Raw genomic sequence first — 16730 nt, forward strand, 5'->3', positions numbered from 1 at the left:
TACATTCTAATTTAACAAATCTGTAACTCTTAGAATGTGTGAATATGTTATATAGCCTACATGTCTGATATCTTTCTAATACATTTTTCTTGTGTTGTTCTGTGTTTTCTTTAAACTGTTAAATATATAAATTTGTACCTGTGTGAGTTTCAGTCAATTATAAAAAGTAAAGACAAAAAAATTGGAAACCAAAAATGTTGTGAATGTTAGTGAATAAATAATTACCCCAGTAAAATAATTAAAATAACAACACATTAATTAATAGAGATTTGCTTCTGTCTGTCACGGTGAAAATAACAATATTTAAAGGATAAAGTGGTGAGAAATGTGATCAGGTAAAATCGGTATTAGTGCGCCCCCTGGAGGAAACTGTACTACACTCAATGCTACTTTATACATGTTGAAACCATTGACATATATAAAAGGTTGAAACAGACAGCGTCAGGTAAACATGAGACTTGTAACTGCAGGGAAACTGGTAAACGTGACTGTATTTAAAGAAAGGCTAACCACCTTTTTACAGTCTACGGGAGCACCAAAGGACAGTTAGAGACAGGTGTAAAACAAGTATAATACAAGTTTAATATCCAGAATATAATTTATTAATACAGATTTGCGTTTCTCAGGATGGAAAAGGCATGGCCCGCCCTAATCTGCATCTGATTGGCTAATACTCGTTTCCTTCTTTGGTTGGATTGGTTAGATTTAGTCATGAGGAGTGAGATTGGTTAGCGTTAGAGTAAGAATACCAAGGTAAGCCAATCAGAGGCAGAGTAAGGCAGAGCAGGGCGGAACATGCCTTCGCCATCCTAGGAAACGCATATTCGCCTCCGTTACAGTAGGTGGCGCATGCACCTTAAACGTTGATTTGTAGTCCGTCCGGACTCCGGAAGCCACCTGGTTCAGCTTTCCACACGCGCATGCTGTAGTTGGAATGACTTCCCTTTAATAGCGTGTAGTTTTAACTATCTGTAATATCATTCTTTTAAACCATGTCAGGCAAATCGGAGTTAAAAATCAACTCTGGCTTCGCGCAAAAATATGAGAAATACCGACAAAAAGAGGAGCTACAGAGACGTGAGTGTGTTACTGCTAACTTAGCTAGCTAATGATGGCTACGCTGTCAAGCTAACAACACAACGTGGGACAGAGTAACGTTAGCTAGCTTTTAAGTTGTTTTCCGCGACGCTGTGTAATATTTGTGGGTATAATATGTCTGCGTGTTGTGTGTTGTTGTGCAGTGAAGGACCGATACGGAGACCGAGCAGATGAGAGTGACTCCGAGTCGTCGGAGTCCAGCTCTGGTGACAGTGAAGTGGTTAGCATCGCTGCTTTTTCTCTTTCCACACACTATTTATCACACCGTTTTAATGGGATTTCATTGCTAGGCAACAGCCTGGCCCCTTGTTAACTTCCTGTCAGAACCAATCGAGCTGCTTCTTTTTATTTTTTTTATTTACTTATAGAAATCATTACAGTCAAATACAACACAAACCACACAGAACAAATGACATACAGCATTACATCAGATACACAACATACAGGGGTACAGTCACAACAGGCCTAAGTGGACAGGCTGGTAGGCAGAGAGAAAAAAAAACAACAACCTTATTAATAAACCTTAGAAAAAACATAGTTAGGGATCAAATTCAATAAGGATGCAGGGTTATTAAATCACTGGTCATTTTGTATTATGGCGTGACCACACTTGTAGATTGGTGAATTCATGATGCGGTCTAATGGCCAAAGACTCCTCAAATATGTCTTCCACCTTTCCTATTGTAAACTGTCTAATCCAGTTCATTTTGAAGGTGTTATTTAAGGTTGTGAAGATTTAAAAAGTTTGCTCGATGGTGTTTTGAGCCCCCAACGTCTCCTTCCAGGCAGCGCTGTGACCATTGACTTCAAGGCACCTAACCATAACCTTAACCTTAACCATAACTAGAGGGGTTGAAATTAATCAAATAATCGATGCATCGAATTGTGGACATGGACGATGCTGCATCGATAATCGTCCGGCTCATAATCGATTATTTCTGTTTACAATGTAATGTAGGCCTAACAACATTTCTGTTTACATATTCTGGTATGTTAACACATTCAGGAAGTGCCATGTGCTCAGTGCTGTATAGTTTTATGTATCCAGTTTATTTAGTATTAGAGCACTGCAGAATGTTTGGTTTTTGAAGCTTGAAAAGCTATGAATTAAATATCCTACATGGCTTTAATAGAAAAATGTATTTGATGCATTGAGATATAGAATTGAATCGCTGACATGATAACCGTAATCAAATCGGGAGATCAGTGAAGATTCACACCTCTAACCATAACCATTGCCTAATCCTAGCGCTGCCTGGAAGGAGACGTTGGGGGCTTAAAACACAGATAAGCAAAAAGTTCAGACCCCCCCCCCCCCATTGATTAGAGTTCATTATAACAGATTTTTTAATATAATGTAGTCTGTTTTTCCATATAAAGTTAAACAACATTGAATACATTTTTTTTGGACAAGCTACTATATACAGCTAAAGAGAGAGCACCATTACAAAGTCTGGACCAATCGAGCTGCTTCGTAGGGCGGGACTTTCCTAGAAGTTACGTGGGATCCCATAACACGTCCTTCACATACACTGAACAGGAAATCAACCTGGGGCCATTTATAATATTTATGTTTATAACTGTCAAATGGATAACCGTGTGTTACTCTCAACAACGGGCCGTTGTGTTTAAAATGTTGTCTTGTGTTTACCCTCCCAGGAACTAGACCCTGAAGTTGAGAGGGACTTTTACAGAACATTGTCTCTGCTGAAGAAGAAGGACCCCAAGATCTATGAGGCAGATGCAAAGTTCTACTCAGAAGGTGATTGTGGTGTACATTATAGTGTGATGCGCTGTCACTTAAAGCTGCAACTTAACGATTATTTTCAGTATCGATTAATCTGTCGATCATTTTCTCGATTAACCGATTAGTTGTTTGGTCTATAAAATGTAAAAACCTGTGAAAAGCCCAAGAGGACGTCCTCAGAGGTCTTGTTTTGTCCACAACTCAAAGATATTCAGTTTACTGTCACAGAGGAGAGAAGACACTAACTTCACATTTTAAAAAGCTGCAATCAGAGAATTTTCACTTAATAAAAAATGACTTAAATCTATTATCAAAATAGTTGGCGCTTAATTTCATAGTTCAGCTCTACTATCACTGGTATTTCTGTCACAGTGTCTAGGATATCTTTTTTAAATATTAGATTAGATTCAACTTTATTAAAGACAACGAAATGCAGTTTGCGTCCAACCAGAAGTGCGCAAAGAGCAGAAAAGTGCAATGCGATATACAAAGTATAGACAGGTATAGACAGGTGGTGCATAGACAGGACAAGGACTCTAGTGCAGTGTAGACAGTAGTATACAGTTGGTTTACAGAAGGTGAGTTTAGAGTAATATATATTAAACATAAATATGTGCAGTGTATTAGCAGTTACCTTATAAGACCTATAAACAGTACCTCTAAATCTTTCAGATGCATCCACCAGTAATGAGAAGCCTTCAACGTCGAAGACAGCAGTGAAGCCCATGTATCTCAAGGACTATGAACGTATAGTCATACTGGAAAAGGAAGGGTGAGCGAGCAAATGGCTAATTTGAGAATGTGACAAGATATAAGCTACTCTTATTTTGGCAACATTTTTTGCAAATTTAACCCTGATAACATTATCGTCTTTATTATTTACATATACACATAAAACCTGCTATTGTTCTTCTACTCCTATCTCTGATCTTTTTTGTTTTTACTTCACAGCAAATATGAGGATGACGACGACAGTGATGACGAGGAGGCTGCCGCCAAGAGAATAGAGGTAGACCCTGTTACCAAATAACTTTCTTCCCTCGAGAATATGGAGATAGTTTTTATTTTAATCCTCTTTGTTTTCTTTCAAAGAGAGCTGCCTCTCCTAGCTACATTCAGGAGCAGCGGGAGCTCAAACAGAGGTAAGACTCAAACAATCGTAAAGTGTCCGGCAGTATAAAGGCTGATTTATGCTTCTGCGTTAATTCAACGCCGTGGCTACGTACGTAGGTAGGTGGAGACACGGACCGTAGGCTGTAGCCTGACGTGCACCTCTCATAAAAATGTAACCGCACGTCGCTCGGCCGTGGCTTGGTAGCGTTGCATTTCCCCCCCGACTCATGTCCTGGTTCTCCTTCTCCATAAACATGAAATCAAGGAGAGGGTTAACTTCTCCTGCTCCAGATCTCCCACCGTGGTCAGAAAGAACAGGGGAGACCCTTTGGTTCTCTCACTAGGACTCTAGACTCTGAAGCTAATCGGCATCACTCTCTCATGCTGGCGATCCATTTGGCCGTGCGCTGCTTCTGTCGCGCTCCACTCTATTCCTATGGGTGACGTCAGGCGACTTCAACGTGCACGCAAAGCATCCCGGCAAGGCGGCACTGCATTTGAAAAATTGCTGCGCGTCCAAAAGCTGGCCGATGCCCATTTTTTTTATGCAAATTAATCCGTTGAACGCGATGCGACTATCCAGTAGAAGTAGACGAAAATCTTTCAAACTGACCTTTGTTGATCTGAAATGAAGAAAGATTCAGCAACTGCACGGCCTATTTCTCTCTTAAAATGTTTTCAGAAACACGTCTCGGTGAACTATCTTCGTAAAATACGAGATTGTATTCTCTAAGAGAAGCCAGACCCACGTCACGCGTTCATCCAATCGGCTGCCGGTCAGGGGTGTGGAGCATCAACCATGGATGTGTGACGTCGCGACACCACGTTTCAGTCGTGTCACCACGTTTCAGTCGTGTCACAAAAATGGATCAGCACAGTCACTCTCTCTAACACACACACACACACACACACACACACACACACACACACACACACACACGTGTGCCGGCCCTGCTATTCTCTTTTCTCTAGAGATCGACGCACACACCAGCGCACAAGTATAAACTTCAGGCCACTTACGGAGGCTACGGAGAAAGCTCTGCGTGGAGCCTCCACAGAACCATAAATCAAGCTCAACTCGCAAACTATTTACAGAAAATAAAACCTCTCCTCAGCTTCCGTAAGTTCATCCAAGACAGCGACGATGATGACGACGACGACGACAAGGACAGTGGGCGAGAGGGACCATCCAAGCTGCTCATCAGGAGGATCAAAACACAGGAAGAGAAGGTCAGAAGCCGTTAGCAGTTCCATCCCATCGTGAAATAGAGACGTACAAAAGCATTACAGACCAGGATGGATTTCTCTGCTCCTGTTGTAGGATAAAGAAGAGGCAGACTATGTGGACTGGCTGAAAGGCCAAGCTGACCTCGAGGGTCCGGAGGAGGTGAAGGACATGGTGAGTGTGAGATATATTGGGTGTAAAGACCAGTTCAGACCAAAGATTTGTAAAGCTTAGACAATGTTTTTAATATGTGGGCCGTTACAACTGACATTCTCAACTACAATTCTGAGTTGTTTGAACTGCAGAAATCGGTTTAGAAGGGCTATGCTTTGGAGAAGTAACACAAGAGGACGTTGAAGGCTGACTATCATCTTTTCTGCCATAGCGAGCCTGCTTCATGTGTCTGTTCGTCAAAGTCCCTGTTTTTTCTTTTTGCTGTCCTAGGCGAGCAGCGTGCCGCACTAAATGCACTCGACAAAGCCGACACATATGTTGTCGCTGCCCACGACTTGTTTAAAATGGTTCCATACCTCCGACTTTCCTCCAAATTTGATCAAAGTTAATTCTCCTGTTTTTTCTTTTTTTCTTTACATCCTCAAGCTCCATGTTGCTACACACAGCCCAGCAGGCCCGGTGTGATGCGTGCCAGTGGAGGAGACGCTGCGCATGATTATGGCATAGTTTTTTCCCCACCCAATTAGGCTAATAAAGTAATGTTTAAAAAAAACACAAATGCTTGATCAAGGGCCAAACCAGCTGGACGAGTCTCCAGAGGCTGGTTTTACAACGTAAGGGACGTCACCTGTTTCAACAGCCTATCAGCTTATAGCAAAGTCAGCTTGTAAAGTCAGCTACAAACTATAGAAATAAAATGACCCTTTTGACATTTTATTTCTATGTTACAAACGGTCAGCTGGTCAAAATGGCAGTTTTGGGCCCACAAGCGCGGTATGTGGTCGAGTGAGCTAGAGAATGACTGAAGAGAGGGAGCGGGGCTAAGTGGCGTTGGAACATCTTTATCTCTACTTTCCTGTTATTTCTGACAATTTAGTAAACAAAATGTCGATTATGCTTGAGTAAATGAAACCCCAATCAACAAAAACGCAAAAAAAATAATATTAATATTTAAATACCACCGTTAAAATCTCCGGGAGAGTTCAACCCAGCCAGACTCTGGACAGGATAACTTAGCTATTTACCTAAGTGCTACTATTCAAGTCTATGCTCTGCTTTTTCAGTTATTTTTGTCAATTGTTCATTCACCATAAAAGAACTTTATCTTTAACTTCATCTTAACCCAGTACGTTTACAAGAGAGACTTGCAGTCCTGGCATCTGGTTACCCTCGAACTCGTCCATGCGTTCTGTTTCCGCTTTGTCATGCGGCGCTGAAAAAAATAGTGGTGCACGACCTCGATGCTGGCGCGCCAGCGAGATCTACGTCATTTTGACGTCACATTGGCTCGCGACAGGTCTGCTGCGGTGACTGTAAAAAGGCCTTAAAACATGTTTGGGGGCGCCAGAAATTCCTCTTATGAAGAGAAACCCTGATCTTTGGTCTGAACTGGGCTTAAGAAAGCTTGATGGGAAATTGATTTTGGCTTGCTTAGTAATGAGACTTTTCTGTTGAGACAGAAGTACTTGAGGGACTACTGGAATGACCCAGAGCTGGACGAGAGGGAGCGTTTCCTGAGAGACTACGTCCTCAACAAGGGCTACCTCGATGATGCCGACGGTGATGATGAACGGTAGGTTGCTGCCTGTGTGGATGTTGGTTTTTGTTTTTGTTGCTATGAAGTGAAGGAAACGAGGCATTCATAATGCAAACTCTCCCGACGCGTTAAGGATCCCGACCTACGAAGAGGTGGTCCAGGATGATGTGGACGATTCTGAAGAGGAAGGGGAGACTTTCTTGGAGCGGCAGGCGGACTTTGAGAGAAGCTACAACTTCCGATTTGAAGAGCCCGACGCTCAGCGGGTCAAGACGTACCCCCGCAGCATCGCCACGTCCGTGCGCTCCAAAGACGACCGCAGGAAACGCAAAAGGGAGGAAGTGAAAGAAAGAAAGGATAAGGTGTGTATCGTGTTTGGGGGGGAAAAATCAAACCAAACTTTTGTCCCCTCTAGTATTAACCTTTCCCCCCTCTGCTTCTCACTTTCAAATTCATAATATCCATTATACTATACTATGACTTTTTTCTCAATACTGTACTATGACTTTTTTTATCACTCATTACTATATAGAGTTGGCTGATGTGGAAAAAATCAAATATCACAATTTTTTTTTGACCAAATACATTGATGTCACAAAATATTAACACCATGAGATTTTTTATAAATAATCACCAATAATGTGGATACATTGACTAAGTTGGTAAAGCCAGTCTGGTAAGGCTAACTGAAATAAAACCGTGCCAATCTCTAGGTATGTTGAAGGGTATGTGATGATGTGGGAGGGAGGGGGGGGTATTTTAATTCCAAAGGCCAAGGGAACTTTATCAGGATGCATAGTATCCTGGATCCATGAAATAACTGGCCTTTAAAAATAAAAATCTGCCTGCCTCTATATGGGAATTTATCATAGGGGTGGACTGACTTATGCCCCCTGTATTTTAAAAAGAACATTTATTTATTTACGATACATTATTCATTCACAAAGAAAATTGGTGTCCTTTAAAGGTTGGATTTTTCCTAATTTTTTTTTTTAATTAAGGCATTAAGATCAATTTCCAAAAGAGAATTTTTTTTATTCCTCTTTTTAGTCAACTTTAGCATGGGTGTTTAAACTTATGCAAGCCACTGTATATCGATGTAATATAATATTGATCTATTGCCCAGCCCTACTTTGTTCGTTAGCTAATATAAACCCACCTTTCTCTCTGCTTTTCCTTTTTGCTCCCTTTCCCCAACAACTGATTTCAGGAGAAAGAGCAGAAGCGGGAGCAGCTGAAGCAGCTGAAGAACCTGAAGCGCAACGAGATCATGGAGAAGCTAAAGAAGCTCCAGGAGCTGACCGGCAACGAGCAGCTCGCCTTCAGTCAGACTGACCTGGAGGGAGACTTCGATCCACAGCAACACGATCAGCTCATGCAGGTACACACACACACACACACACACACACACACACACACACACACACGAAAACATGGAAGAGCACCGTCAAACTCTCAAATGCTGCCATCCAATGAAACTGAAAGCTGAAAGTCGTTTTGGTTTATCTTCCTTAATTTAAGCACTTAAATACTATCATGCCGCTGCTATTCAGTGTAAAAACAAATCTAAGAGCTACAGGTTAGTTTTTGGGCAGTTGATGTCTGTATGAGGGCCGCCATTTCCCAGCTCATACAGGTGCAACGAATTAAACTTGTAAAGTTGTCAGGGATGTGTGTGCGTTGCCTCACAAGTTCTCTGGTTTGATCCTCTGTAGTCTATATCCTTGACGTGCTAGACTATCTGTCCAATCACAGACACGGACAGATAGTCTAGCTAGCTGTCTGGATTTACCCTGCAGAGATCTGAGGAGCAGTTAACCATAGTCCTCACAAATCAGCCGAATTTAAAATTCCAACACAAAGAAAGAGGAAGGAAATGGAAAATATTGTACATGCATCTGGCGGAATTTCCTGCAGCACCGGAGCAATCCCGGAAGTGGAATGCGAAGGATATAGACTACTGTAACGTTGACGTGTGCTCCAGTGTCCCTGGAAGCGGCCGTATAGCTTCAGGTGCAGGCTTACGAAACACTGAAAGAGTGTAGTTTAAATTCGCTTTTCGTTCTCCTTTAGTGGTTCACATTAGTTAATTCCATATTTGCGGAGAATGACCGCCAAGCAATTGTGTTGTTGTTACTAAGTGCCTCGCAACACAGACGGTGAATTTCTGAACGTTCTGTCACAAAACAATCGTTACGTAATGTTATCCTGTCGCTTTTGTAAGTGGGTATACGGAAATCCTGGAGCTTTCCTAGTGGGTATACGGCGTATACCTTATTCACAGCAGTCAGGTTGACATGTCATAGTAGGAAAAACACAGGTGTATTCCAAACCATTACTGATGGCTGCATTCCACTTAGGAGAGGTCCTGGTATTAAACCATTAATGATGGCTGCATTCCACTTAGGAGAGACCCTGGTATTAAACCATTACTGATGGCTGCATTCCACTTAGGAGAGACCCTGGTATTAAACCATAACTGATGGCTGCATTCCACTTAGGAGAGACCCTGGTATTAAACCATTACTGATGGCTGCATTCCACTTAGGAGAGGTCCTGGTATTAAACCATAACTGATGGCTGCATTCTACTTAGGAGAGACCCTGGTATTAAACCATTACTGATGGCTGCATTCCACTTAGGAGAGACCCTGGTATTAAACCATAACTGATGGCTGCATTCTACTTAGGAGAGACCCTGGTATTAAACCATTACTGATGGCTGCATTCCACTTAGGAGAGGTCCTGGTATTAAACCATTACTGATGGCTGCATTCCACTTAGGAGAGACCCTGGTATTAAACCATTACTGATGGCTGCATTCCACTTAGGAGAGGTCCTGGTATTAAACCATTAATGATGGCTGCATTCCACTTAGGAGAGGTCCTGGTATTAAACCATTACTGATGGCTGCATTCCACTTAGGAGAGGTCCTGGTATTGTTCATGCTGACTCACTGAAATATCTTACTGGGACACTTGCTGGAACTGAGCCATCATTAAGGTTATTAATTTCAGCTGTGCTTTTCCTACTATGGCTACGTTTACACATGGCCGGCTATTTTCATAAACTGACATTTCACCCTCTCCGTTTTTAAAAATAACATTGTGCACAGCTGTCAGTTATCAGAAAAGTGTTCGTTTACACGAACCAGTGTATATATGCCGTGAAGAGCACGCCAAACCTGTAGGTGGCAGCGTAACGAGAAGCTCAAGCCCACGTTAGCCAATCAGAAACCCGAAAATAGCAACGTAACAGCAACAAATCACTTCCTCTCTCTTTTGAACAAAGATGAAACCTCCGGTTGTCTCAGTTTACATGCAAACGTGCAAACGAAGTTTTGCAAAATCTCCACTCTGGCCAGAGTTTTCAGAAAGAATCGTTTTCAGAGGCAAATTCTCCCGTAAACTGGGTATCTGACAAGTAAAAAGGTTCATGACGTAGACTTCACCACTGCCTGGTTCAGTGCGTGCTCTCTCACTGTGGACACCGGAGTACAACAGAGCCATCGTTAGTGGTATCAGTACCACCTGGGCTTCTCCTGCTGCTTTCACAGACAGATGTTCTGAGTTTGGCTGATTAGACTTGTGCTCAGGGAGCTCAAGCTGCTTCTCCATTTAGAGGTTTTCAGCCAGCCAACGTAGAGTTACTACCACTACTGTCTTTCACCAAGGAAGCACGTTCCTGCTACCATTCTTCCTTTGCATTTCAACTCGTAAATGCCATTTGCTTTATTGGTTTTCCTTCCTGTTTGCAGAAGTTCTTTGGGAACGAATACTACGGAGAAGAAGAGGAGGGGAAGCCTCAGTTTGATGATGATGAGCTTGACGGTAAGCCTTGGTTTTATCCCTGTTAGCTGATGCAGCGGTGTGGAGACCTGCATGTTTTATTTGAATGCAGTCAGGGTTCAATATTGGCACCAGCCAAATGCTGGTATAATATGCATTTGGCTGGTAGATTTTCTTCACTCGCCAACCAAATAACCAATAGTAATCTTTTGGGTAGCTGGTAAAATTTTACATTTAGTAGCCATTTGGCTGGTGGATGTAAACCCTGAATGCAGTAGTACTTCATCACCTTAAAGTCCTCCTATTATGCTCATTTTCAGGTTCATAATTGTATTTAGGGATTTATTTATATCAGAATAGGTTTACATGGTTTAATTTTCAATAAACACCATATTTTTGTTGTACTGCACATTGCTGCAGCTCCTCTTTTCACCCTGTGTGGAGCTCTGTTTACACTACAGAGTGAGACCTCTCACTTCTGTTCCATCTTTGTTGGGAGTTGCACATGAGCACTAAGGACTACTAGCCAGTCAGAAGCAGAGTATGAGAGCATGCTCTGACAGTACCTAGGTAAGGACTACTAGCCAGTCAGAAGCAGAGTATGAGGGCGTGCCCTGACAGTAGCTAGGTAAGGACTACTAGCCAGTCAGAAGCAGAGTATGAGAGCATGCCCTGACAGTACCTAGGTAAGGACTACTAGCCAGTCAGAAGCAGAGTATGAGGGCGTGCCATGCTAGCAGCTAGGCGAGCATTATAACGTGTGTTCCAAAGTGACCACGTCTGTCTCTGAAGTAAAGGCTGGACTACAACAGAGCTGTTTGGAGCAGTTGGTGAACAGTGTTTTCTGTTGGAGATGGTAAGTCCCTTTGGGGGGGGACTTTGGGCTTTTTCACTTTGTAAACCTATAACATGCACACAAAAAATATGACACAAAGGAAAGGGAAAAAGCATAATATCAGTACTTCACTCAAGATTGAAAGTTTCTTAAAGTTTTAAAAGGAATCGAGAGATTCATGCAGAAAAGAATCATCGGACTTTAACCCTTGTGTTGTCTTCCCGTCAACCTTGAAAAAAAATACACTATTCGATGTTTTTGATGCAGTTTTTTTTGCTTTTTCCAACGTTTTAAATTTGTAAAATTTTTCTTTACATTTTCAGCGCTACGTCCTATATTTTCTGATAAACAAATTGAAAATGGGTCAATTTGACCCTAAGTCAACACAAGGGTTAATACTTGTGTAGCAACAAGAACCACAATCTGTCATTTGTGCTTTATTTCCTAGTGGAAAATGTTCAGGTCATTGCATTAATGTATCATATGGGGCTTGTTGTGTGTGCAACAGAGCACTGGAACTGGGACACGTGGACCGGAGAGGAACGAGAGGAAGACGGCGATGAAGAGGAGCAGGAGTATGACGCCTCTGGGGCCCACTGTGAAGATGAAAACTTCATTGTGAGTAGACGCAATTTTACTGAAAGCAACCATTCCTTCCGGGGAGTGGTCGGCTGAGATCAGCTGGACATCTTTTTGTGTTTTTTGTTCCGTTTAAAAAGAGAAACTGACACAAAGTCATCCTGTTGAAACAGATGGATGCGGACTACGACCCGAACCAGCACACCGCCTCCAAGAAGAAGAAGAAAAAGGAGCGCAAGAAGATGAAGAAAGAGGATTTGCCACAGTCGGGCAAGAAGAAGAAAAAGTCTCACTTTGCAGAAGTCATCACCAAAAACAAGCCTGTGTTTGATCCACGTAAGTGTCAGTAAAGTTTATTTTAAGGATCCCCATTAGCTGACGCCTGAACGACGAGCTAGTCGTCGTGGGGTCCAAAACGACATTAAATCAGACGATTTTGAAGTCTGTATTTAGTCGTGCAACAGAAAACTGAGATTGGACAGATAGTCTAGCTAGCTGTCTGGATTTACCCTGCAGAGATCTGAGGAGCAGTTAACCATAGTCCTCACAAATCCACCGGAGGTTAGAACGCCAACACAAAGGAAGCCCAAGGCAACGGATATCCGGCCAAAATGAGTGAAATCCGGCAGATTTTCAGGATATAGACTAGCCAATCAAAAACTGAGTTGATGGGGGTTTGTTACTTTTTTTGCCACTTTTGATGCTTTTTAATGTCTTAGACTTTTTTTTTTTTTACTATTTTTTTTTTAATTTATTTTTGATGTTTTTTGCTTTTTCAAAAAAATGTTTAGGCTTTTGACTTTTTTTTTATTTTTATTTTTTATATATAACTTTTCAAAAGAATTTTTTCACTTGCCCGACCAGACAAGTGATCCCTGCACAAAAAACGGAAAACAAAAGGAAGGAAATAACTAGAACCCCTCCCCAACCCCTTAAAAAATGATCAAAAAAAATTCTATTACACATGACTACATAACATGAAACTAAAAACTTCTTTCCAGAAGGGAGAAGCTGGAACTCGGGGTGCAAGCTGTCATTTAAAATGGAATCTGTTCTCCGCTGTTTCTGTCTAGTGTACAGGGACACCGGTTACATCTGGGATTCACCGATAAGCTTGCTCGACCATTTCACTAGGTTATGTGTTGACATATGTTATGTGTTGACATATGTTATGTGTTGACATATGTTATGTGTTGACATATGTTATGTGTTGACATGTTTGCTGACTGTATGTTGGTTGATAATGCTGCAGTGATGAGCCTTGAGGTGACTGATCTGGTATTGCTTTTCCTCCGGGGAGAGCTCTGACCAGGGAATGATCTCAATTTAATCTTCTCTCTGAGCAGACCACACAGCAGCAAACGTCAAGTATGTAACACAGACCGACTGTTAATCTGCCCCGGTGATACACGTGGGTTTAGAGTTAACATCTAGGTAGCTCACAGAGACGAGAAACGAAATGTTTACTGCTTCACTTTAACAAAAGGTAGCTTACTTTTCTTCCAACATTGTTCTTACAAGTTAGAGTTGACACTGTTGTGTGTAACTTGTCTTGTATCATAGAAAAGATTGTAAGTGGAGTCGTTGAAACAGAATTACCATGGGTCTTCCAACATACAGTAACTGTTTGTATTTCAGAGGAGAAGAGCTTTGAGCAGTACCTGGACGAGTACTACAAGCTGGACTACGAGGACATCATCGACGACCTGCCATGCCGGTTCCGCTACAGGCAGGTCCTCGCCAACGACTTCGGCCTGAGCACCGATGAGGTGAGAACGGCACTACTTCAGATACTGGAGCAGTCAGAGCAGTGAATCCTCCAGCCATGGTTTTTATTTAGAGCGATTTTTAAACAGGATGATGTAAGCAAGGACCTCCCTTCTGAGGGTTAAACTCTGATAGCATCCAGGACCAAGCTCTTTAAATCCTAGTATTAGTAGTAATAGAGTATTCTCTCTTCACTACATGTGGACAACTCTTTGACAGACTTTCCGTGGCTAGTTTCAGCTGCTAAGCTATGATTGGACAATAGCTTTTCAGGGGTGGGATCTAGAGAATGGTCAGTTGTAATTAGAAATTAAAAAATTCAATATCAATACAGTTTACTTCTGATACTTTTTTCGATACCAATTTATATAAAACAAAAATTACAATATTACACATTACGGCACAAAACTTTTACTTTTTTTCAGTTCCTACTACGTGAGCCCTGTCTCTGTAACGTAAATTTTTTTCTGTGTGTCTTTGTGACAATTAACGTTAGACAGCCAATCGCAGACATTAGACCTTGGTAGAAGCATGCTGATTGGCTCACTGATGCTGATGAGATTCACTCCTAAGGTATTGAAATTGGGTTTTGAATGATGAGGCATTTGGTTGGTGCCTAAAATGTTGAGTTCGGTACCCAGCCCTAGTTGCAATATGGGTGAGACCAAAGGAAACATGTTTGCTGACTGTATGTTGGTTGATAATGCTGCAGTGATGAGCCTTGAGGTGACTGATCTGGTATTGCTTTTCCACCGGGGAGAGCTCTGACCAGGGAATGATCTCAATTTAATCTTCTCTCTGAGCAGACCACACAGCAGCAAACGTAAAGTATGTAACACAGACCAACTCTTAATCTGCCCCGGTGATACAAAACCAGTTTGTTGCTGAAAGACGTGAGCTGTGGATTTTGAACTAATTAAAGACTCTGCTTCTTCCCGCAGATTTTAAGTGCTAACGATACGGAGCTGAACCGCTGGTGCTCTCTGAAGAAGACGTGCATGTTCAGGTACCGGCTCCGTCCTTCATGTTTTAAGTGTCCCGCCTGTTCTGTTGTCTCGGGTCATCTCCTACACTCGGATAATCTTTCTTTTGTTCTCTCAGGTCTGACAAGGAAGAGACGAGTGATTTGAAGAACTATATCATCAAGGCTCAGAATGAAAAGAGGAAAAAGGAAATCCTGAGCTCCGTGTATTCTGAGTGAGTAGAAAACCCAACATACTAATGAGGTGCACCAGGGATAATAGAGGCCAAGTCCCTCCTCTTCGGGGGACCACCACGGGACTTTATTTTGGAAAAAATATGTATGATAGTGAATGGAGAGAGAAATTATTTTTTGATCCCGTTTGAAATGAGCCATGAATTACACATGTGGCAATTTAAAAGAGAATTTTTGCAAGTATGACTGTGAAAATACATATTTGGAAAGACCACTCACCCCAAAGTTGCACAAGTGACGTCTCGCTGAAGCGACGATGTCTGTTTGGTTACCGGGATGTACCGTTACACAAGCAACGGATCTTGTTCGTTCTTTGACTTCCCAGCTGATGAAATGATGCTGGGTAAAACGCATCAGGTAAGATAACGTTACATGAGATGTGGAAGATGGCTAAGCTAGCTAGCTAGCGAGCGAACTGAGCAGCAAACGAGGTGACTTATATTGTGCGAGGCCAGATATAGTTCACTGAGCGGTTTCTCACACAAAGTGGTACTATGACAAACCGAGACCTTCTTAACTTGCGAAATGTATTTTTTAAATTGAAAAACATCATGTGTAATTCATAGCTCAATTCAAACGGGATCAAAAAATGATGCACTACCATACATATTGTATTTTTTTATTTACAAAATAAGGTCCCATGGTGGTCCACTGGAAGGGGAGGGACTTTGCCTCGCTATAAATCCATTACGGGAGTAATTTGTAACAATGTGTATCTGAATTTAATCTGTAGGGAAGACAAAGAGCTGGCCGAGGCTAAGACCAAGGTGGGGAAGAAGCGACGAGATCATCTGAAGGACGCTGAGAAGCGAGACGGAGCGACGGCTGAGGACGGCGCCTCAATCCTAGACTCTGCGGAAGAGACGGTAGTCCAAGCTCTCCGACAAGCGGGAGGCGAGGCAGAAGAAGCATCGGAGGAGGAGGAGGAGGAGGAGGAGATTCTGATACCCAAGAAAAAGATGAAACGGGAAGAGGAGCCCCAGACGGCGGTTTCTGCCGTGGCAGCGGCAGATAAAGCCGACGAGGTGGAAAACAGGACTGAGAGGCCAAAGTGGTCCAAGAAGAAGCACAAGCCCTCGGGCGGACGCCTCATATCGGGAACTGGCGGGGTGAGAATAGGCGGCCGGGAGTTCAGCAGACAGAGACTGAAGGCCTACGGTCTGAACCCCAAGAGACTGTTCTTCAGACAGCTCGGCAGACAGAAACGGAAGGCGCAGGAGAAGAAAGAGAAGCAGAAAAACAAGGAGTGAGCCGCCACCTCTGAGATAACTGACCGTATCGTACAATCATTGATATTTAATGGTCTAAGAATTAAATGCTTTATTAAAGTTAGTTACTTTATGGCCTCAAAGTTCTTTTTTTTTTTTTTTTAAACTTCAAGGAATTGTTTAAATAGTGGCTACAAATTTAGAATTTGTACCTAATTGGTCATACTTACGGTTGAGTATATGGTTGGATTCTGGGTTTGACATTAACAGATTTCTCTTGCCTATATTCATTGTCTAGATTTCACATAACTATGTAATAAACATGCAATTGTATATGACCCTGTGTCTGACTCTTTATGTAGAGTAAAAGGGTGCTTAAAGTGCTCATATTATGCTCATTTTCAGGTTCATAATTGTATTTAGAGGTTATATCAGAATAGGTTT

At 42.1% G+C, this 16730-nt stretch overlaps 1 protein-coding gene and 2 non-coding genes across 3 annotated transcripts; all 3 read left to right on the plus strand.

Moving 5' to 3' along the window:
- Positions 1 to 868: 868 nt before the first annotated feature.
- kri1 (KRI1 homolog) lies at positions 869 to 16624 on the plus strand. Its single transcript, XM_039826330.1, has 18 exons — positions 869 to 1077; positions 1242 to 1318; positions 2758 to 2860; positions 3518 to 3617; positions 3797 to 3854; positions 3938 to 3987; positions 5074 to 5188; positions 5280 to 5357; positions 6818 to 6930; positions 7028 to 7256; positions 8105 to 8275; positions 10651 to 10723; positions 12025 to 12134; positions 12269 to 12431; positions 13734 to 13864; positions 14804 to 14868; positions 14964 to 15059; positions 15812 to 16624. Exons 1-18 carry the CDS (start codon positions 993 to 995, stop codon positions 16326 to 16328), a joined length of 2334 nt encoding a protein of 777 aa, XP_039682264.1. The 5' UTR covers positions 869 to 992; the 3' UTR covers positions 16329 to 16624.
- Positions 13342 to 13441, plus strand: LOC120575509. Its single transcript, XR_005642000.1, has one exon. It is a non-coding gene; the product is annotated as a Z30 small nucleolar RNA (small nucleolar RNA).
- On the plus strand, positions 14569 to 14668 carry LOC120575510. Its single transcript, XR_005642001.1, has one exon. It is a non-coding gene; the product is annotated as a Z30 small nucleolar RNA (small nucleolar RNA).
- Positions 16625 to 16730: the final 106 nt, after the last annotated feature.

The sequence above is a fragment of the Perca fluviatilis genome, chromosome 15, assembly GCF_010015445.1.
Source record: "Perca fluviatilis chromosome 15, GENO_Pfluv_1.0, whole genome shotgun sequence".
In the NCBI taxonomy this organism is placed as follows: Eukaryota; Metazoa; Chordata; class Actinopteri; order Perciformes; family Percidae; genus Perca; species Perca fluviatilis.

Bases quoted from the DNA above. Each gene is read 5' to 3' on its own strand.
- kri1 (XM_039826330.1), top strand. From the start codon at position 993: ATGTCAGGCAAATCGGAGTTAAAAATCAACTCTGGCTTCGCGCAAAAA. The intron at 5,358-6,817 runs GTGAGTGTGAGA...CTGTTGAGACAG, and splicing joins CGGAGGAGGTGAAGGACATG to AAGTACTTGAGGGACTACTG. The intron at 12,432-13,733 runs GTAAGTGTCAGT...TTTGTATTTCAG, and splicing joins CAAGCCTGTGTTTGATCCAC to AGGAGAAGAGCTTTGAGCAG.